The following is a 22,415-nucleotide window of genomic DNA, read 5'->3' as shown; positions in this document are numbered from 1 at the left end:
GGCCTTCTGGAGGGCCAGGGAGACCATTTTCACTCTCCCCAGGCTTCAGGAAAGCCTCCGGAGCCTGGGGAGGTCGAAAAATGGGCCCAATATGCTAACCGGAAGTTCAGAAAAGATCTGTTTCCGGCTTCCGGGGGCAATTTTCACTCTCCCCGGGATTCAGGAAAACTCAGTTCTGAACTTCTAGTAGGCCTGTTGGACTTTTCCCCCCCCCTCCCCAGGCTCCGAAGGCTTTCTGAAGCCTGGGGAGAGTGAAAACGATCTTCCTGCTCCCCCCCCTCCCAAGTTCAGTTTGGAAGCAAGCAGTGTGGCATATGGGGGTGGGGAGTGTGGGGGGGTGGGGAGTTGTGCATGCATGCGCATGTGAGGATGCGCTTTACATTATGGGTGCCAGTGCACACCCTCGCATTTTTGGCACCCAACAACAAAAAGGTTAGCCATCAGTGATCTATAGTATATAGATGCAAATAATCAAGTCGAACAACATTTTTACAGAACTATACCTATGTTGAGGCTGGGCGTGACAAGGAGTGGCTGGGAGGGGAGGGGAGGGACCTGACAAGTTGCCCTCAACGTGAGTGATGTCAAGTTGACCACACCCACCCAGTCACACAGTCATGTAGCCATGCCCACCAAGACACATCCACAGAACCGGTACTAAAAAAAATTTGAATCCTACCACTGCATATATGAGAACCCGGATTGTTGTTGGGGGCAATATGCTGACTCTGTAAACCACTTAGAGAGGGCTGAAAGCCCTATGAAGCGGTATATAAGTCTAACTGCTATTGCTGTTGCTATTGCTATATAACCCTTCTTTCATATCCTGCTGAAACACTGTCAATTGTAGCTGACCAAAAACATCTCGGTGAATAAGTGATGACAATCGCTGTGTAGATAGAAGTGAGACTATGGGGAGAGACTATTCCTGAGATTATTTCTTGAGTCACTTCAGAAACATTTGCAGCCATCATAAAACATTCTCTTAATGTGAACCTTGGTTTCATTTCGTCTTTTCCATCACGCTTCAAAAGGTGTTCATCCATCATTCCACCCTTACATCTTCCAGTGTCTTTCTTCATTTTAAACAAGGATGTCTGCAGAGAATTCTTTTATAAAAAATCAAGATGGTAGTCGCCTAAGTATGATCAAAGATCAGTTTGTTATGTGTGTTATACACTATTATGGCCACCATTTTGGGTTTTTGACCTTTTCTGTGGAAATCTCTGTGTGCTTTATCAATTATCTCCTTGATCCTATTTGCCTCTCTTGCTTATGCTTTTCATCTTATGTTAATCTATGGTAAGCAAAAATCAGAAGGAATCACATTTTAGTATAAGGCACAAACTTTCCCGAGGGTACAATCTAAGTAATGTAACTCTTCTTCAGAATAAAGCGTTTATCGTGAGTGATATAGTCTATTTCTTAATTTAAAAAGTCACATGCAATTTAGTTTAGGAATTTCTCTATGTAGATAGTAAAGTCTTCTGCCATTGCTGTAAAGTGATTGGGAGATGTATCAACCATCTAATAGATATTTTAATCAAACTTTGTTTCTGAATGGGGATGGCACTATCACTTGTGAAGAAATTATGATAATCTGATTTAGTGTTTCATCATCCATTTCTTTATTCGCTCACTCCATTGATATATTCATGTTTCTTCCTCTGGCTATTACTTTATTCAATTGTCTATTATCCATAACTTTGTATGCCATTCTTTCATTTTGTTAAAAGACAGATTTTTATTTTTAAGGCTTATCCGTCTTATCCAATCCTCCTGAAAAATCATTCATGTAGTCATTTTCTATCTTTTTAAACATTGCTATGTGTGACTTTTAATGGAGGTGGTTCCAGTACATAGTTGCTAAGGGAAAAACTTTGAAAAGCCCAACTCTTAATGCTATGAATTTCTGCTTACCCTAACCCTACCTTTCCAAACTAGGACACATGCATGTTTTTACAACATATGAGAAAATACCTCTAATTAAATGGATCATGTCCTAATTTAAGATTCCTGCCTTAACTGGTTTATCCATACCAGGATATATTAAATTAATTTTGATTGCAATACCTAGATTATCAGACATTTCCATTTATTAGATTTAAGGAGGTCAGCCCTATGAAAAAAGATATGTGTGTCAGACCTGGAAGCCATCTTTTACCTTTTAGCCTTCAGGCCTGCCACAAATTCTACTGTGGGAAAATGGGAGGGGGGAATTGTATGGAGTGTGGCTGATATGTAATCAAAATAACATTCTTTCCAGAGAGTCAAACCTACTTTGTCCTGCAGCTATTATGAGGTGACTGGGAGACATCTCCAGTTGGAATGGTGCTTGATTGGACCATGTGATGGACATGCGAGTGCTGGGCAGGGACTTGAACTTTCTTTTGGTTGGGGAAAACGTGGAAACTCTCAATTTGGGTTTCCCCAGTTGTACCAATATGACGTCTCTCATAAAAAGTAACTTTGAGGAAATCCAAGCCTCAGTGTTTTCTTTTGTTAGGGCTGATACTTGGAACCCTGATAATGTGAGTCATTAGGTTATAGCAACATTTGGCAGAATTCCTGTTTCCTTTATTTGATTTTCCATATTGCATCAAGTTCTTATGTTTTTGTGAAAATTAAAGGATCTTTATCCTAAGAATTCAGACAGTATTTATTAAGAGGTTCTTTTTGAAGGAGCGGGATTAATTAAACGCCTGTCTCAAATCAAGATATAACAAATTACTCCTAGGAATTTATTATTTTAACAGCAAAAGTAATGTGGGTGTTAGTTGTCTCCTTATTTGTCTTCCAGGTTCCCACCAGTCAGTCCCTGAAAGGACAATGGATGCTTCTGGAAGGTTCTCTGGTGCAGCGTGTCATCATTTCCCCAGGGTGTCAGATGTGCCTCTTTCAAAATCCAAGAAATGAAACCCCCAACTCCATTGTTTTAGAGAAAAGGTATTTTTATTGGATATGAACTGATAGCAACGAAAGTAAAGCAAGATCTGAGACTTAAAAGCAGGAAATTGTACATATCAAAAGTTTACCCAAACCCCTCCCCTCAACAACCCCAAGCTGAATGTCCAATCTCCAACCCCCAAGGGTGTCATGTGGGGTATATCTACAGGTGATTTCATCCATCTGTTATGCAGAGACGGTTCACCTTGATCAGACCTATAGAAGTACATTCAGCATGCACAGAAGATAGTGAGAACAAAACTCCCTCTTCACCCCGAGACATCTTCTCCAGCACGATTCCCCTCCCAAATACCGAAACCCCTCCCCCCCTGTTACTATGGCAGCCGATAGCAAGCAAGCAATATAGAGGCTGACATTCGGCCCTCTTGCAGAAAAGGTGTTAGTTCTGGAGGGAAACAAAAAACACATAGAAACACAGAAACAGTAAGAACATTAGTACAATATATCAAGGTTTATCAGGGTATTTAGAATGCAACAACTGCAAAAGTTTTGGGGCCCTGACATCTTACTTGTTAACTCACTCCGAGTGGGAGGGAGGGAAATGTTTCCAAGTAACTAAATACTGTATTTTCTCCCTATGTTTTCGGGAATCAAGGATCTCTTTGACTTCAAAATGCTGTTCTCCCCCAATAAGGAGGAGGACAGGAGGAGGGGTATGGGCCAGTTAAGACGAGGAGGTATGTTCCGGTTTCAGTAAATTAACATGAAATACAGGGTGTATTCTCCTAAGGGTTTGGGGTAATTCCAACTGCACCGTAACCGGGTTCACAATCCTCACAATGGGGAAGGCCCCACATATTTTGGTCCAAGTTTCTTCAACTTTTAGGTAGTCTGAAGATACTTAGTGGAGAAGAAAACCCAGTCTCCAACCTGGTATTCTTTAGGCTTAACTCTCTTCTTATCAACTTGTTTTTTATGTACCTGGTGAGCTTCATCTAGTGCTTTTCGAATCACGGGCCAGATGACCTGTAGTTGTTTGATCCACTTGGATAGGGCAGGTTTTTGTGGTTTTCCTGGTGAAATTCACACTTAGACAATTTGGCATCAAGTTCAGCAGCCCTGAGTTTCTTCAGGACTGAGCGCACAAGTCTCACATGTTGCTCTTAAGATTTCCGTATAGATGAGGATGTCATTGAGATAAAACTAACACTCCTTATACAGATGTTCATGCAGCACCTCATTTATCAACTGCATAAAAATTGCCGGCGCCCCCTGCAGTCCGAATGGGAGCACTCTAAACTGGATACAAACCAGAGGGCAATTGAAGGCGGTCTTCCACTCATCTCCTGCTTTTATTCGAATTTTGTAGTAAGCTTCCCTTAAGTCCAGTTTGGTGAAGATTTTCCCCTTGGCCAGATGAGGTAACATGTCTTTCATGACATGGGGTATACATTTTCCATGCAAATGGCATTCAGGTTTTTATAGTTTACACATAAGCGAAGAGAGACATCTCCCCCCCCCCCCCAAAAAAAAATAACACCGGGGTGTCTACCCATGGCCTAGCTTGTTGGATGAACCCCCTTTTAAAGTTTTTATCAATGAAGCTTCATAACTCTTCCAGTTCATGTGGGGTCATCAAGTAAATCTGTGGCTCAGGGAGTTTCACCCCAAGGAGGATTTCTATGCTGCTATCCGTATGGCGATGGAGTGGAAGCTCATCGGAAGCCCTTTCGCTGAATACCTCCCTGAGGTTCCAATATTCCTTAGGAATTTTCTCCTCACCCCTCAATTCTCTCGCGTAGGGCCGGTGCTAGTTCATTCATGGCTTTGACTGTGCAGGTGGTTTTCCCTATCCCCCTTCTTGGTTGGTGTAGCAGTCTCTTCCTCCAATTCAGTTGAGGGTTCCATTTCCGTAGCCAGAATAATCCAACTATGAGGGGCCATTCCATCCCAGGGGTGACGATGAAACTTAAAGATTCATGGTGGTCACTCATCCACATCTCCACTGGTTCAGTTACAAAATGGGCTGCCCCCCCACAGCTACTGACCCATCCAGCTGGCAATAGGCAATGGGCACTTTCATTGTTCTCAGTCTTAGCCCCATTTTCTCCACCACCACTGGGCTGATCAGACACCTGATGCAACCAGAGTCTAAAAGGGCCAGCATCTTCCCTTGGGTGCCAGTTGAGGGCACTCTTAATTCTACTGGGATGGTCATGGGCCCACATGCAGACTTACTAGGGGGTCGTCGTTGGGGTCGGTTTCACTTTCCCCTGGGGCAGCTGGAATTCCCAACTCCTCCAGGCCTGGAGGAGTGAACACAATGACTTCCATACCATTCAGGTCTGTTTCACGATGTTTTGCTGGCTGCTTCTCAGCCTTTTTTTCTTCAGCCGAGGTCAGTTTTAGAAAAAAAAACTTTTAGAAAAACTTTTAGAAAAGGCTTAGAAAAACAATTAGCAGCCCAATGCCCCTCCTTCCTGCATATGAAACATGCTGTTGACCTGGGCTTGGTTGCTGACCCCACCCCTTTTATAGCTTTAGGGGCCTCTTTCGAAGCCGAGGAGGGGGATTTGCTCCAGCTGCTTCCCTCACGGTGTCAGTTTCTGGCCAGATCAATTTCCACATCCGCAGCCATCACATACCAGTGCTGAAGGTCTCGGGGGAGGGAGGGTGCTTGGGTAACACAGAGCTGGTAGATGTCATCAAGGCCATCTTTGTAGCTGTCCACTAAAGCTTCCTGAGACGAACTCCGCATGTGGCCAGCCAGCTCGCGAAATTCCGGTGTGTATTCTGCCACCGATTTTCTCCCCTGGGTTAAGGATTTCATTCGGGGCCTTGCCTTTCGCTCAGCTAGGGGGTCTTCAAAGCGTGCTCTTAGGGCTGTCATAAAGCCATTGTAATCTCTCAGTTGTGGGGAATCATAGTTATGAAGGGTCACTATCCACTCAGTTGCTGCACCCTCCAACACCTCACTTTTGCAGCTTCTGATGCAAAATCCTACCCATACTTTTGCATGTAGTTCCAAACTTGAGCTAAGAAAAATCTTAGTTAGAAGAAATATTTGCATCTTGAGATTCAGGGGTGCCTATGCGAATGTGCTGATAACATTTATCCCTGGGCTACAAGGACACATTCCTAATGTCTCCATTCAGCCCCACACAGGCTGAATTTCATTCTCATGCTTTCTCTTTCTCAGCACTGTGTAATCTTCTCTTCGTTACTCTTCGTGACTCATTCCTTCCTTCCCCTATGCCCAAGATCTGTATTTGTTTATGCTGAGATGTAGAGGTTTCTCCAGGTTCTTCTTCCACAAAGGCCATTGCATCAGTTTGGAGAGCTTCCATTTCACACAGCAAAGCTAAGCCACAAAAGTGCTAGAGGGGAAACTCGAGTCACGAATGCTTCTGACTACGACTAAATCGGGTGCCGACCAAAAAATCTGCTAAATGTTCACGAATACATCCTCGGGTTGTGATCAATCACAGCTGCAGCAATTTTCTCTGCCAAAGTGATTTCCCCTGCCGCACCATTTTTTTGTGTGCGCGCATGCGCAATCAGTCTTGCTTCCAGTCCTGGAATGGATTACAGTCGTGACCTGAATTTCCACTGTACTTTAAAATGGTTTGGAATGCCGATGTGAAATTACTATTTAGAAAGAAGATTAGCTCCCTTCTGAAATCATCCAACTTTATCCCAATTGCCGGACGTTACTACAACTAAGGTTCCTACCTCCTGTCTTCTTCCTAGTCCGATGAAACAGAACCACCTTTGGACTTCTCTGCAGAACAAAGAAAAATGAAATATCAAGATAAGGTGTACAATCTTATCACTAAAGAATCTGAATCTACAAGTAGGATTCTGAGGATATGATTCATGGCATAATATATATTTATTAAATATATATCAAAACATTATTGTTCGTCACATGGACAGCCAGATGTTTAGACTGGATTTGATATTTTTTGTCCACCTACTCTGTCCTTCCCAAAAAGCTGGGATGGGCAGATATTTTTAGGGGTATTAAAGTTACCATTGCAGGGTGTAAGCTATTCCAAATAAAGCTGCCTTTTTCAATTGACTGAGAGGGATTTTGTCAATGACGATGGTCGTCAAGTGGTGATCCAGATGTTTTGGGATTCGTTATTGTTGTTATCTTTATGTGAGCAACTAAGGCTTACTTAGAGACAATACTAAAGACCTAACTCTTGGGATGTCATGAAATATGCTTGCTCTACAAAATGTATCACTAGCATTACAAAATTGCCCAGTGTAAAATCAAGTGAATATATTTCAGGAAAGAGTGGCAATAAAATCAATTTTTAGAGATTGCTCTATGAGTGAGATGGGTGATCTCTATATCTGATATATAAATGATTTTAAAAAACATCTTTTCCATCAACCCCCACTCCCTTCCAAAGGCAGAACGAATAGCTGAACTTACGTGTCTCTTTAGCCTTTGAAAAAAGTCTCTTTAAAAAATCACAGTGGTGTTTCACCTTTTCCTGGAATGGCTTAGTATTAAGAAGGAAGAAATTCTGCTTTGTGGGATTATAGAGTGGCCACTTTTTCTTTCTGGCTGCTATCCCATTGGGATTCCTATGGAGAAAAAAAAGGACATTGATGGAAACTGATGCAGGGGAGAACCAACCTTGAAATAAGGAGAAATTTCCTGACAGTGAGAACAGTTGATCAGTGGAACAGAAGTTGCCTTCAGAAGCTATGCGTGCTTCATCGCTGGAGGTTTTGAAGAAGAGATTGGACAGCCACTTGTCCAGAATGGAATAGGGCTAGTTCTAGTTGCCTGCTTGGCAACTGCTTGAGCAGGAGGTTGGGCTAGAAGACCTCCAAGGTCCCTTCCAACTCTGTTATTCTGATGTAGCTCTTTTCCAAAGAGACTGGTTTTGACTTGAGAAACCACAACCAAGGAGAACTCCCAAAGGGGACTTTGAGGGAGGGATGGAGTTTGGCTTTGTGAAATCTCTTGTGTCTCCTCCTTGTTGATCCGAACCCAACTCCTCGTAGACTCTTGGATCTGGCAGTCCCAATACTGACACCCTGGGCACTCTCCATCTTGTGAGTTTCCCCTTCACTACTTACTCCCTTGCAAGCCTTTGCTCGTTCTCTTAATGGTAGAGTAACACTGTTTCTTATCTCTCTTTTGCCTTCTTTATTCCGCTTGGAGAAATAATGTACCCTGGAATACGTGTGATACCACTGAACTCATAAAAGAACAATTATCTATAAGTGACATTATTAAGAATCCTTAAAAATTTCAGGGCTGTTTCCAGTACAGGTAGTCCTTGACTTACAACTATTCATTTAATGTCCATTGAAGGTTACAATGGTACTGAAAAAAGTGACTTACAACTGGTCCTTGTACTCACAACTATTCCAGCATCCTCAGGGTCACATGATCAAAATTTGGCTGCTTGACAACTGGCATGTATTCACCATGGCTGCAATGTCCCAGGGTCACACGATTACCATTTGCAACCTTTCCAGCTGATTTTCAACAAGCAAAGTTAGTGGAGGAAGCTGTATTCACATAATCATATATTGTACTTAACAATTACAGTTATTTGCTTAATAACTGTGGTAAGAAAGATTTTAAAATTGGGCGTGATTCACTTAAAAACTGTCTTGCTTAGCAACAGAAATTCTAGTCCCAACTGTGGTTGTAAATCATGAACTGCTTGTAATAATACAACCTGTAAACATATGGAAAGGAAAAGCATGCATTACTTTATGGCTTCATTACTTTAGATGTAAAGTGCATTTGTTGAATGGAAAGGCTTTTTTTGGATTTAAAAAGAGAGATTTTTGAAATAAAGTGAACTACTTACCCAGTTCTGGCAAACTCTGCCCAGTAATGCATCATCCTACGGCTCAGTCTAGCTTCAGCCTCTGTGCGTGTTTGATTGGCAGACAGCACTGATTCAAGAGTTCCGAAAACGTAAGGAATCTCAGCACTGTGTGATGCCCCAATCCATTCAGGCCAAACTGACCATGAAGGGCGATGTGTGAATAAATAGGCATATACAGGATTCCCCGTTTTCCTGATATTTCTTGCAGCTTCCCTCAATGGGCATGCAATGATCCGATCTGTATAGAAGTGGGACAGAGCGGAGCGGAACTGTGCTGGGCCATGTTGTCCTTCACTGTACCTCAGTGCAATACTCTGGACAACATCTTTAGTTGCATTTGGCACCAACAGCTGTATCCCTTTCAGAAGCTGCTGCTGATTGATGAGATTGTGGGTGATGTTAGGGAAAATGAAGTGGACAAATGGGGCCATTTCATCAAAGGTCTCACCTATGAGGAGAGGTTTGACCCGAAAGTGCCCCTCCTCCATCAGCTTTTCTGGATTACCAAGCAAAAAATCCCTATCTGTGGTTGGCCTGAAGGGAATATTCAGGATGCCACCTTTTAAGAACAGAGCTATTTCATGTTGAGTAAATTCAGAAACATTTTTTGTTTGCAGACAATGCATTATGCTGATATTATTGTCCTCAGAGCAACCTAGCAGATGAACAAATTCCAGTGATTTTTGTTTCGATTCTTCAGGAGACCTCCACGCATAGAAGCCATTGGCTGCTCCGCTCTGGATCACCGCTTGGGCAAAAAGGTTCTGGCTTTTTGGCGCGAGAAGATGGAAATTCACAGAAACTGCTCCAGCACTCTGGCCAAAAATGGTCACCCGAGAAGGATCTCCCCCAAAGGCAGCTGCATTCTCTTTTATCCACTTCAGGGCCAGCTGTTGGTCCCATAAGCCGAGGTTCCCCGGAGCAGCTGGTGGTAAGTAAAGAAAGCCTAGGGCTCCCAATCGATAATTGATGGTGACCACAATGACGTTCTCAGTGGCAGCCAAGGATGTCCCATTGTACACGTCCACAGAAGATGTGCCCATTAAATAACTCCCTCCGTGTATCCAGACCAGAACAGGGACTGGTGAAGAAGGTTGTGGATGTGGCACCCAGATGTTAAGGGAAAGGCAATCTTCTGACAGTGGTGTTTTAGGAGCCCATATATCTACTTCAGGGTCATCCCGGAAAATAAATTGAGGACAGGAATTGCCAAAACTGGTGGCCTCCAATGTTTGCTTCCATGGCTGATGTGGAAGAGGTTTCTGGAGACGCAACTTCCCCAGGGGGGGCTCAGCATAAGGAATGCCTAGATAGGCTGTCACAGATCTAGGGCTAGCCAGGAACTGCTTGCCCTTAATAGGGCCACTGCTGGTTATGACCACTGTGTCTCCCTTAGATGCACAACTGGAGGCTAATGGAAAGGGAAGGAGGAGGAGGCAGCAGAAGAGAGTTGGGCATAGCAGACAAGGCATTGCAATAGTAGGACGAGTTGGTGGACCTGGAAAAAGTTACAATCAATATGAGATTATTCCAATACTGTATAAGTACATCTTATGCTAATTCATGATTATTTTGATGGTGGGGCTCCTTTTTTGCTGAGGACACCAATGGTGAGCAGGGAATGACTTAGTCAACCTTGCCCTTCTCCATGATGTATCTCCAGCATTCTAGAAGAACCACTTAGAATTCTTGATTACTGATCTTGCTCAGCAAATGGACAGTTTTACACAGAATTGCTAGGTTTTCTCTAGGGTTCCCAATACACTGTTGTTATATATTATCTGTATTCTAACTTTCTAACTTATTCCAGAATCCTATTCTGGAACTTGGTGTACTAAGTCCTATATTGTGGGCTAAGATTAAGATATAACTGAAATAAATAACAATGCAAAATTACTCCAAATCAACATTTTTACTGCTCTGGAGGGCAGAGCTGATGTCGCGATGTTACGATATACGATCTTGGCGCTCCAAGATCGCCATCGATATCTCTGCACTGGACGGTTCTTTTGGACCTAAACCGTCCCGTAGCGATGGTGATAGAGAAGGGCACATCCTGCTGATCTCAGGGACATCGCAAAGTCCCTGATTGATCCAGGAGAAGCTCTTTTTTCTGGTGACAGAGAAGCAGCCATTGAAGCTGCTGAAGTTGGGACAGTTCCAGAACGGAAGGAAAGCAGGAAAGAAAGTGTGTCGAATTGGTGAGATAAATTTTATTATTAGAGAAGAGATTACCCCAAAAAACCAAAAATGAAATTAAAATTCAAGACAGAAGAGAGTAAGCAGTGAGATTAAGCCAGAATTAAACTTAGTGTGTTATCTTTTTTTTTTCTTTTTTTCTTTTTACGGATGGAATCTCTACAAATGTTTCCTACTTTTTAAATTGGATTGGTTAATTTTTCTTCTTCTATTTTTATTGTTTTTTCATACTTATGGATTAAGAATTTCTTTTTTTTTACAATGCTTGATCGGATTGTTTTTCTTTTAAGAACTTTTCTCCTTATGTTTGGAATACAAAGAGGGATGTAAAAGCAGAGGAAAAAGAGGTAACACTGCCACTTAGAGGCTGGAGGCTTGGAAATATTGTTTTTTTTTTCTTTTCTCTTTGAACATTTGACTTATATCTCAAGGCTTCTGAGTTTGTTTATTGAAAGTGATAGTGGGAAGAGCACGGGTTGTTTACACAATAATATTATAATGAACTTGCTTGAAATTTAACAAAAAAAGCCTTGGGTGTTATAGTGGCAGTGTTTATAAGTTGGAAGAATGGCACAGCATGAAAAAGAAATATTAATATTGAAAATATTGAGAAGATAATATTGAGAAGAGAATGGAGAATATAGAATACAGAACAGGAAAAATAGATGGAAAAATTGAGGATACTTATCAAACAATGATGAAAGTTGAGGACAGAGTTCTAAAAATTGAAGAAAAAAATGAACAAAGAGATAAGAAAATTGTTAATATTGACAGTAAATTGAGTGTGGTTGGAAATGGCAAGAGTGGAATATGGAAAGGAGAGACCGATGGATTGGAACTCTATCCCAGACCTCAAAATATAGAAGAAGAAAAGGGAGAAAATTTGATAGAAGTAATGAGAGAAATTTTGGCAGAAGCATTGGTGATAACCAAAGGCAAGCTGATGGAAGGAACAGATGGAGAGTTTCGAGTTTTTACAAGATATGTAATTAGCAACAAGTTGCAAGCAACAACTTGCTAAGTCCATATAAGACTTACAAAGAAAGCAATCAGAACACTAATACTACAAATGGCAAGAGATATAAGATTGCACTACTATTGGAAGGACACAGGATGATGTAATGAAAGGTCATAATAAAAATTAAGTTAAGTTTAGTTAAATTTAGAATATTATGTATAAAATGGAGTGATAATAGTTATAGTCAAATAAATGAGGAACTATGATAATAATGCATATATATATATATATATATATATATATATATATATATATATATATATATATATATATATACACATATATATATATATACACACATATACACATATACACACACACATACATACATACACACATACATACATACATACATATACATACCAGATTGATAATATGAAACTTTATACAAATTGTAAGGGGGGACTATGGAGAGGAAGTCTAACAGCCTTGTTATTAAATATAAACAATTTTTATATAGAATATGGTATAAAGATGTAATATCATTGGATAATTTTAGGAGGATGGAATGAAATGCCATAATATAATTTACTTAAAATTTAGAATATTTTATATAAAAGGATGTAATAGCAGTTATAGTCAAATGAATGCTTAATAATAATAATAATAATAATAATTGTTCATATATATATATACTGGATTGATGATATGAGAATTTGTGTAAATTGCAAGTGGGGACTATTACAAAGCACAAAGCTTTGTAACCAATCGACATATTGTATGTAACTGGAGGATGATTTTTATGTATTGTGTGTGTCTACGTCTGTTTTATGTTTGTTTAAAAATAAAAAAAATATAAAAAAACATTTTTACTGCTCTGATCTTGTTTTAAATCCACTGATGTCAAGCCAGAAGAGTCACTGAAACCTAGGATTACGAAGATAAGCATGCCCTCTTTTGGGTATGTTGTGCAATAAAATTCCTTTAAAAAACCAGTTATGGTAAGAATGGCAAAAAGCAAAATTGTAAAGCATCAGAAAAAAATGGAAAGAGCTAATCTATAAAAGGCTATAAATCAATGTTTCTCAATCTTAGCAACTTTAAGATGTGTGAACTTCAAGTACCATAATTTTGGGAGTTAAAGTCCACCAATCTTAAAGTCGCCAAGGTTGAGAAATAATGTTACAAAAAGTCAGGTACAACTGAAAAGATAAAGAGCACACTTTCAACTTCTCCTCTGAACCCAGTACCTCTAATCACCATGGGATTTCCTGTTTTCTTTCACATAAAGGCTAGCCTCAGAAACATTTTTTAGAACAGCTACGTTCCCCTAATCCAGGGGTGTCCAACCCCTGGGCTGTGGCCCATGGCTGCAGCACACACGGATTGTTTCCCTCTACACACACACACACACACACCTGGCGATCCACAACTGAAAAGGTTGTGGAACTCTGCCCTAACCTTAATATTTCCCCAACCACACATACTTTTCTCAGCAGGCCCTCTAGGCTGCCTAACAAGCATTTCTGTAGGCTTTCTGAAGAAGACCTAACAATTATTTGTCCTCGAGGAGCAAGACAGATTCCAAAAGTGAACAAGCCAGCAATATTACAGCAAAGCAAAGTAGAAATAATGCCTCCCATGATGTATCCAGTACAATTGCACAAGTGCTTTAGGAAATGCAATTCTATCAGCATCTACCTAGAAGAATATCCCACAGATTTTTAACGGGTCTTATTGCTAGATAAAGATGGTAGGAATTTGCAAGCACATATCTGAACCTAGAAGAAATGGCAGCCCACTATGGGCTTTCTCTTCACTGCTTTTCTTTTCAACTCTTGTTCTCTGTGTCTCAAACTCTAGCAGGCATTTCCTATTATGGCTTAATAAATTGTTGTCTCTCTAATGTTATGTTTAGCCTGGAATAGAAATAACTAGCCTAAATAGAATTAACCAGCCAGGAAAAAAAAAGAAATTCTAATCTCTTTCCTAAAAATCATCTAATTCTCTGGGGAAAAACCACTGTTTTTCAAAAATTCTGCAGACTTACCCACTTGTCAGATTTAATGGGACGACTTGTTATTCGAAAGAAGAAAGCAGCTTCAGAGATGACCAGGCTGTATCCTACTCACACACACACAAACAAAAAAGATCATGAAAAGAGGAACTTTATATATTGCAGGAAGGTGCATTGACCAACCGGATTCTGTCCATAAAGAGGAAGGAAGCTGAAAGTATTGGCAAAAGGCTCCAATATCAAAGATATGGAAAAAAACAGAAGTTCCTTCAAATGGGGTGAGAGAACTCCTTAGCAAAGGACAGTCACTATCTCTGGTGTGCAACCTGCATCACCACCAGATAGATTTGCAATTGGCTGCACAACTGCACTCAGCAAGTATCATGAACAATTGTGGGAGCTAGGTAAGTCTAGCGGCTAGCCTATTAAAAAGAAGGACTAGAGGGGACATGATAGTTGTCTTCTAATACTTGAGGTGCTGTCACAAAGAAAAGGGGATTGACCGATTCTCTAGGGCACCAGAGGGTAAGAGAAGAAGTAAAAGGTGGAAGCTTTTTGAGTAGAGTAGAATAAGAGTTGGGAGGGACCTTGGAAGTCTTCTAATCCAACTCCCTGTGTCAGCCCTGAAGCCATTGTGGGAGCATCTCCAGGGCTACCACAGTGAGGCTGGTCAGAGCTGTGGGAACGTGCGGGGTGAGATAGAGGTAGCCGGGGGAATATGTAGCTATGTAGTCAAAATAACATTCTTTCCTGTGGGAGCCAAGGACGTTTTCACCAGGTGTTTGGAAGGCGTGGACTGAAGCCAACTGGACTGGAGACTGGTCTGATTGGACCATGTGATGGACGTGTGACCTGGGGGCAAGAACTTTGGGTTTTGATTTGGGTGGGAAAACCCTCGGATCCGTCAGAGTTGGGTTTTCCCAGATGTGCCAATATGACATTTCTAATAAATTCTTACTTTGAGGAACTTACAGGCCTCGGAGTTTTGATTGCAATGGGGTTGTTACTTGAAACCCTGACACTCTGCTCAGGCAGGAAACCTGACAAATGGTTGTCCAATCTCTTCTTAAAAACTTCCAGTGTTAGAACATTCACGACTTCTGGAAGCAAGTTGTTCCACTGATTATTGTTCTGTTAGGAAATTTCTCCTTAGTTCTAGGTTGTACCAGTGATGGGATTCATTTTTTTTTTACTACCGGTTCTGTGGGTGTGGCTTGGTGTGTGGCTAGGTGGTCATGTGACTGGGTGGTCATGACTGGGTGGTCATGTGACTGGGTGGGCGTGAAAATGCCAGTAGAAACACAGGAACCATCTTGGGTGGGAAGGTAACAGCGTTCCATGCGCCTTTGGTGTTTAGTCATGCTGGCCACATGACCATGGAGAAATCTTCGGACAGCGCTGGTTCTTCGCCTTTGAAATGGAGATGAACACTACCCCCTAGAGTTGGGAACGATTAGCACATATGTGCGAGGGAAATCTTTACCTTTACCTTTTGTTCAGTAGATGCTTATCAAAGAATGGCTTTTTAATTGTTTACTGGTAGTCCTCAATTTACAACTACAACTGAGATGAGAATTACAGGTTTGAGTTGTTGCGGCCATTAAGCATGACTGCTTTGCTCAACAATCGCATTCTTAAAAGTCTATGAAGATTCCCAGTCATCCAGGTCATGGTTGCCCCAAAGGTGCCTTTTCAGGAGGCAACTGGACTTTCTTGTTTTTTCTTCGAAGACATTTCACTTCTCATCCAACAAGCTTCTTCAGCTATCTTCCATTCCCCACCATCCACACCACGCTGAAGAAGCTTCTTGGATGAGAAGTGAAACGTCTTCAAAGAAAAAAACAAGAAAATCCAGTTGCCTCCTGAAAAAGCATCTTTGTAATCTAGTGATCTAACTCCTGTTATCTTGTTTTTGTGTACAATTCAGTGCCTTGTGCGGGGTATGTCATGGCCTGGCAAGGTTATATTGGGCAAATACCTGTGTTGCTAAGCACTCAGCCCCCCTGTTCCTTGCTGCACAGCCAATGCAGGGCTACAAGGAAGGCATTGGCCAGGGAGTACTAAGCTGATATCTCTGAAGGTATTAAAGGAAGCCATACCTTTAAAGGAAGCCCAAGGTGTGTCCTTTCACTGCATGCTCTTTGTCTGTATGTTGTGGAATGGTCTACCCAGCTCTTTGCTTTGATCAAAAATAAAAGCTGATATTTTTTCCAAGCCCCTTCTTGGGTCTCTTTGGCATTCTGGTGACTCAAGTACATTTTGGGACCTTACACTATAACATTTCAAACAAATGGTTGTCCCATCTTGTCTTAAAAACCTCCATTGTTAGAGCACCTACAACTTCCGGAGCAAATCATTCCACTGATTAATTATTTTGGCTGTTAGGAAATCTCTCCTTAGTTCTAAATAATTCTAGGTAGCATGAATCATAAGTCTCTTTGACCATCACTTTTATAATTTCAAATGGTTACAGGGTAAGTGGTGGTTAAAGGTGGGTCATATGTACTACCAAATATTATATTACAAATATTAGAAATGTATCAAGGCAAATTGACTATAAATCCATCTCATTAATTTGAATTTGACCACTTGACTAAATGGCAACTGATTTTAAATGATAAAAGATTATGAAATCTTGAAATCTAATCATGGAATAATAATACTGTGTTTCCCCGAAAATACGACAGAGTCTTATTTTCTTTTTACTTACAAAATATGGCCTTGGGCTTATTATAGGGGAGGGCTTATTGTTTTGGGGTTGCTGGGTGGCTGTTCCCTTGCGAACTGGCTCCCGAAGAGTCAGCCCACAACCATAGAGCGCACTCCTAGAGCGGTTGCTGCTAGAAGATTCAGGAGCCGAGTTTTGGAGTTTGGAATCGGAGATGTTATGCTCGGAGCATGGCGGCTGCTGCTGCAGGGAGAACTGGATCCAGACATGTTGAGGCTAGGAGGCATGCCTGCTGGGCGCGGAACAGGTGCTCGCGCAACCCCCTTCTCCATCCGGGCAGAGCTCCATGCACTGACCTAGGGGGTATCCCTAAGGTGCCAAGCTGCAGGAGCTGGTGAGCAGGCAGAGCACTACATGGCTTGGCACCTTAGGGATACCCCCTAGGTCAGTGAATGGTGCTCTGCCCAGCTGGAGAGGGGGGTTGCCGGGTGGTTGCTCGTGAGCGTGGTCACCTCATGGCTGCTTCGCCCCTGAGGCTGTGCCCAGTTCTTTGGAAGCCAGTTCGCAAGGGAGCAGCCGCCTGGCAACTCCCTCCTCCGGCCAGGCAGCACGCTACTCCCCAACGTAGTGGTATCCCGAAGGCGCCAAGCAATGTGAGCACCTTTTTCCCCCCCAGCTCCTGCGGCTTGGCGCCTTCAGGATACCGCTATGTGGGTGAGCGATGCTCTGTCTGGCCGGAGGGGGGTGTCCAGGGGGTTTATTTTCAAGGGTGGCCTTATATTTTTGCCCACACAAAAAATGTGGCAAGGCTTTAATTTCAGGACAGGTCATATTTTCGGGGAAACACGGCAGTAATATATGTGATTTCACATTGTGGTGAACAAAGAATTATAATAATAATAATTGACAAATTCACCATCAATTAATTGCAAAAGGCAGCTTTAGTGGGAACAGCTGACATCCTGTGATGATACTGCTAACATCATAAAACATCAGTATCTGCCTATCCCAGGTCCTTAGGAAGGACTTGATAAGTGGACACAAATGCCAAATCCAGTCTGAACATCTGGCTGTGTGATGAATCAGTAATAAAAAATGTCTAATTCAGCCTAAACATTTGCCTGACTATGCTTTGAGCCATAATATATTAAATAATGCATTTCATTGAAACCATAATTCAATTAGTGAAGCAAAAAGGTACTTACAGAAGACATTCATCTTGTTGGCTTGTAGACTGTCAATGGCATTGCTTGGAAGATTTACTGATGCTCCGTAAGGTACTCAAAACACTTTGATTCACATGTCAAGAGGATGCATTGGAGGATGCTTTTATAACTTAACCCCGCCTATACTTAATCCTCTCCTTCCCTTCTAATTATACATAAACAAGGAACAAGGAAATAAACTCTTTTGGATTTACACCCACTAGGAACACAAATGAAAGGAACATATCAGTTCAGGAATTTTAGATGCTGCTTATACATCTGGACCTACGTACTTGTAAAATGAAAATAAGTTTTCAGTTGATTTTCCTGTCATTTCATATCCAAATTCCTCTTGCAATAATCTAAATAGTTTAAAAAACTTGATTGAGCAAGCTGGCGAGCAATTCGGGGAGTGAAAAGTCCACACATTTTAAAGTTGCCAAGGTTGAAAAACACTGATCTATAGGAACCTTTCTCAACCTTTTTATCCTGGAGGAACCCTTATAATAAATTTCAAGTCTTAAGGAACCCCTACATAAAGATCACAAAAATATAAAAACATTGCAATACAGTTAACTTCTAGATAATACATGTTTTACAAGAGCGTAGCAACAGGCTAGCAGCTAAGTTACAGCACTTAAAAATGTCCATCAAGGTGAGCAATGTATAGTGCAAACAGTATAGTGCAATGTGCAAAGTTAAAAAAAATAAATCAAATTTACAGTATTTTTTTCTGTCACAATCTCTTATAGAATCTCTGGGTCTGAGGAATCCCAGTTGAGAAAGGCTGCCGTATTAATATCCTATGAATTCCCTCCAAACTCCCCCTTCAATTTTCAGATTGGGATTATTCGAAAGTAAATTTAGTATATTGATTAGGGTCAAAATTATACATCTGTTCCAATATACTCCAGATGTTTTTCAAACTTTAATATAGGAAATACAGAACAATTTTGATTAAACTCTGATGTAATTCAAGAGAGGTCATACAATATATTTCTAACAGTGTCCATAGTGGGTTTTGGACTTAATCGCTTGGATTCTTTAGAAAAATAGAGGTCATGCTGGTATATATGGTCAATCAAAAAAAAAAAGAAACCTGGAAAGATGAAAAAATCCTGTTATTGTATTCTAGCTATAATTAAGGGATAAAGAAAGCCTTGCCAAAATGTTGGCATTCACATTTGTAAGAAAACCAGGCAGCTAAAACTCTACAGTATGATTTTTCCAAACCATTTATTTAATGCATGTCAGGAACAGAACAATCTGGCTTAGTTCTTAAATTCTTAAGACATCAGGTTAGAAAGTGGGAAACTGGGACTCCCAATCTCACCTTAGGCACAAAGCCAGCTGGATGACTTTGGGTCAGACCGTTTCAGCCCTAGGAAGGAGGCAATGGAAAACAATTTCTGAAAAGCCTTGCCAAAAAACCACAGGGACTAGTCTGGATAGGGGCTAGGAATACTAAATGAATAGGAATAGTATAAGAATACTAGGAATAATAAATGAATTGAAGGCACACACACACAAACGAAGGAAACTAGAAACTTTCATTCAAAGGAGCATCATTATGAAATTCCAACAATACTGGAACAAAACTTCACCATTTCATTTATGGCACTTAAGAGATCAGCAATCAAAATCAGACCAAGAATCATTTCTGCTTTAATAGATAGAAGATGGTCAGGTATAATTCTTTAAAAAAAAAAAGGAAAATGATTGCCTTCTTCAGTAACTGTCTGTGAAGATTCTCAGTCATCTAGGTCATAGTAGTCCCAAATGTGCTTTTTCAAGGGGCAACTGGACTTTCTTGTTTTTTCTTTGAAGATGTTTTGCTTCTCATCCAAGAAGGTTCTTCATCTCTGACTGGATGATGGGGAATGGAAGGATTTATATTCCTTGCAGACAGCTGGTCATTTGCCTGGGGAAGAAAACATCCTGCAGAAAGCACAGTTCCAACTTCTCATTGAAAGAATGAGTATTCCTTGTGGACAGCTGGTCATTTCCTTTCTTTTAGAGAGTCATTGAGGCCATGGAGGTTTATCTGTGTCATCTGAGTGGTGCAGATGGGTGTGGAGCCTTCTTGGAACTGCTGAGAGGACTGTGCTATGGTATGTCTTGTTCTTTCATTGAAAAGTTGCAGCTGTGCTTTCGGCAGGATGTTTTCTGCCCCATGCAAATGACTAGCTGTTTGCAAGGAATATAAATCTTTTCATTGCCCACCACCCCGGTTAGAGCTGAAGAAGCTTCTTGGATGAGAAGTGAAATGTTTTCAAAGAAAAAACAAGAGAGTTCAGTTGTCTCTTGAAAAAGCATCTTTGGGACTTCTTCAGTAACCTTTGACTTATAATTATAAAGAAAAGAATGACAATTAAAGAATGACAATGCATCAGATCAGAATTATTCTACTATTTCCTGTGAGTATTTACTTATCACGAGAGCATTGCTAAAGATGCTAACTCTTAGGATTGCCTGGAAATTTCCCATCAAATACTCATCTGGCCTATTGCTAAGTTTCATGTGACATCTTAATTGGTGAGTAAATTACCTTGTTTGACAATTAGCAGATACTTTACAGAGGCCTAATACAGTATACGTTTACAGGAAGTTAGTTAAAGGAAATATAAATACAAAGGCATAATGTGTGTGTGTGTGTTTTACAGGAAACAAATGTTTATAGAACAACTTTCTACTAATTCTAATATTCCAGTATATTATAGTCTTATTACAATTTCCCTTCAACGTAATAATGAATTTGAAATGTAGGGAAGCACATTTTGTTGTTCCGTCACTACATTGAGTCACCACTCTTTGCGACCCCATGGACCATAGCACAACCCTCCCATCCTCCACTGTCCCCCAAAGCAATCTTAAATTCATACTCATTGCCTCAATGATACTATCTAACCATCTCATCCTCTGCTGTCCCCTTCTCCTTTCGTTTTGCATTTGAGCTTCAGCTTCAGTATTTGTCCTTTCAAAGGACTGTGGGGGTTGATCTTTTCTTTAGGAAAGGAGGCAAATTAAGAAGGGGGAAAACACAAAAACCCAACGCACTAAAAGTGAAATCATTTCCCATGTGGAATGAATTCAAGGTGGGCTATTCAGGGTGTGTTCCAGGGGAGGCTAGAGAGCCTTCGTTGCCATGCACTGGATAACTGGTTTGTTATTTTATTTTGTTTCAAAAATATCCTAAATCCAACCTTTGCGCTCTTTGGAAAATAAAGTAATGAAGTTCACTCAACCATCCATGTTAGGGGACCAAATGGCCGATAGAATTGCCTTCGGTTCACCTTCCCCCCCCCTCCCCTCCCCCCCGTTTGGATACTTGAGCCAAGAGCGAATTTACAGCTTGTTAAGTCAACCCTCGGCGGAACGAGAGGTTCAGCTGGGATATCTGCAGGGCTGTTGGCTTTCTTTAGCTCCGTCTTTCCTAAGTCGAGAGACGCTTCTCCTTCGAGCTTTTTTGCTAAATAAAAGAGAGCAACAGCTCGTGAAGTAGAAATCCTGTAGCTTTCTTTGGAAACGGAAGCTGCGCAATGGCGTTTGGGAGGAAGTTGATTCTGGGACGAGACATTTGAGATTTGAATGTTAAAAATTTCGGCTGGGAAGAGGGGAAATGGGTGAGATCGTTACTGGCATTTGCTGCCGAAGTTTATAGCGAAGCCTGAATGGGAGATTTGTCCCCTCCCTCCGCAAAAAGATTATTGTCAGAAGTGGGATTTGAACCCACGCCTCCATTCGGAGACCAGAACACCCAACAACACTGGTAAGGAGCGAGCCTTGAGTCTGGCGCCTTAGACCACTCGGCCATCCTGACATCTGAGAAAATGAGTTGCTGAAAATACTTACCTAATTGTTTCTATGCTAATTCATTTGAGTTCATGCTCCGGATCTCCCATAATTTGGAGACGCTCTCCTTCCTTGTTACAAGGCGTCGCCTTTTGGGTATTACGGGAAAAATTGCAGCATCTATGTTGCACAAACGAAGAGCTAACCGCTCTTTCCTCTTACTCAATGATATATGCAAAATCAAAATTGTTTATCAGATATTGAAGATACTTGCAAAAATGTAAAACAAAGCCACTCTTTTTATGATTAGTATTGTTTAAAAACGTGGGGTGCATGGTTTTATTTAAGTTAATAACTAATGATTGGTTTTATTTTAAGTTAATAACTAATGATTGGTTTTATTTTAAGTTAATAACTAATGATTGGTTTTATTTTAAGTTAATAACTAATGATTGGTTTTATTTAAGTTAATAACTAATGGTTTAATATTATTGTTTTTATACAATGCAATTTCTCTAAATGTGTCCATTTTAATTTTTAATGCAGTAAATGTTGATAAATATAACACACGCACACGAAGGTTCCTTTGGGGCCCTCCATCATTTTTAAAAGTGGGGTTTCTGAAAAATAAATAAATAAACACAGCTCTTCGTAAATATTTTTGATGTCATTCTTTGCTGGAGTTGAAATTATAGCCGCACACCCTTGAATGGGTGAAGAAGCTCATATGTACCCACTGTCCTTATTGCCAGTCTTTTTCCTGATAGTCCTTTTTTTAAAAAAGTGATGGCAAACTCTGTTT

At 40.8% G+C, this 22,415-nt stretch overlaps 1 protein-coding gene and 1 non-coding gene across 4 annotated transcripts; both read right to left on the bottom strand.

Annotated features, from left to right (window-relative positions):
* Positions 1 to 2,952: 2,952 nt before the first annotated feature.
* On the bottom strand, positions 2,953 to 22,152 carry LOC106553925 (cholinesterase). Of its 3 annotated transcripts, XM_087708615.1 has the most exons (6): positions 17,822 to 18,458; positions 13,982 to 14,055; positions 8,754 to 10,272; positions 7,352 to 7,506; positions 6,640 to 6,688; positions 2,953 to 3,352 (listed from the first exon to the last, which is right to left on the bottom strand). In XM_087708615.1, the coding sequence occupies exons 3-5, from the start codon at positions 10,244 to 10,246 to the stop codon at positions 6,654 to 6,656; spliced, it is 1,683 nt and encodes a 560-aa protein (XP_087564741.1). In that variant the 5' UTR covers positions 10,247 to 10,272; positions 13,982 to 14,055; positions 17,822 to 18,458; the 3' UTR covers positions 2,953 to 3,352; positions 6,640 to 6,653. The 3 variants fall into 3 exon arrangements, with proteins under 3 accessions (XP_087564741.1, XP_087564742.1, XP_087564740.1); XM_087708616.1 differs by lacking the exons at positions 13,982 to 14,055; positions 17,822 to 18,458 and adding an exon at positions 21,674 to 22,152; XM_087708614.1 differs by lacking the exon at positions 13,982 to 14,055.
* On the bottom strand, positions 21,530 to 21,641 carry TRNAL-CAA (transfer RNA leucine (anticodon CAA)). The gene is made up of 2 exons: positions 21,604 to 21,641; positions 21,530 to 21,575 (listed from the first exon to the last, which is right to left on the bottom strand). It is a non-coding gene; the product is annotated as a tRNA-Leu (tRNA).
* Positions 22,153 to 22,415: the final 263 nt, after the last annotated feature.

The sequence above is a fragment of the Thamnophis sirtalis genome, unplaced genomic scaffold, assembly GCF_051295495.1.
Source record: "Thamnophis sirtalis isolate CommonGarterSnake01/CBP01778 unplaced genomic scaffold, rThaSir2_p1.2 scaffold_3, whole genome shotgun sequence".
In the NCBI taxonomy this organism is placed as follows: domain Eukaryota; kingdom Metazoa; phylum Chordata; class Lepidosauria; order Squamata; family Natricidae; genus Thamnophis; species Thamnophis sirtalis.
Note: the sequence above shows the minus strand (reverse complement) of the source record. Positions and strands in the feature narration are given on the sequence as shown.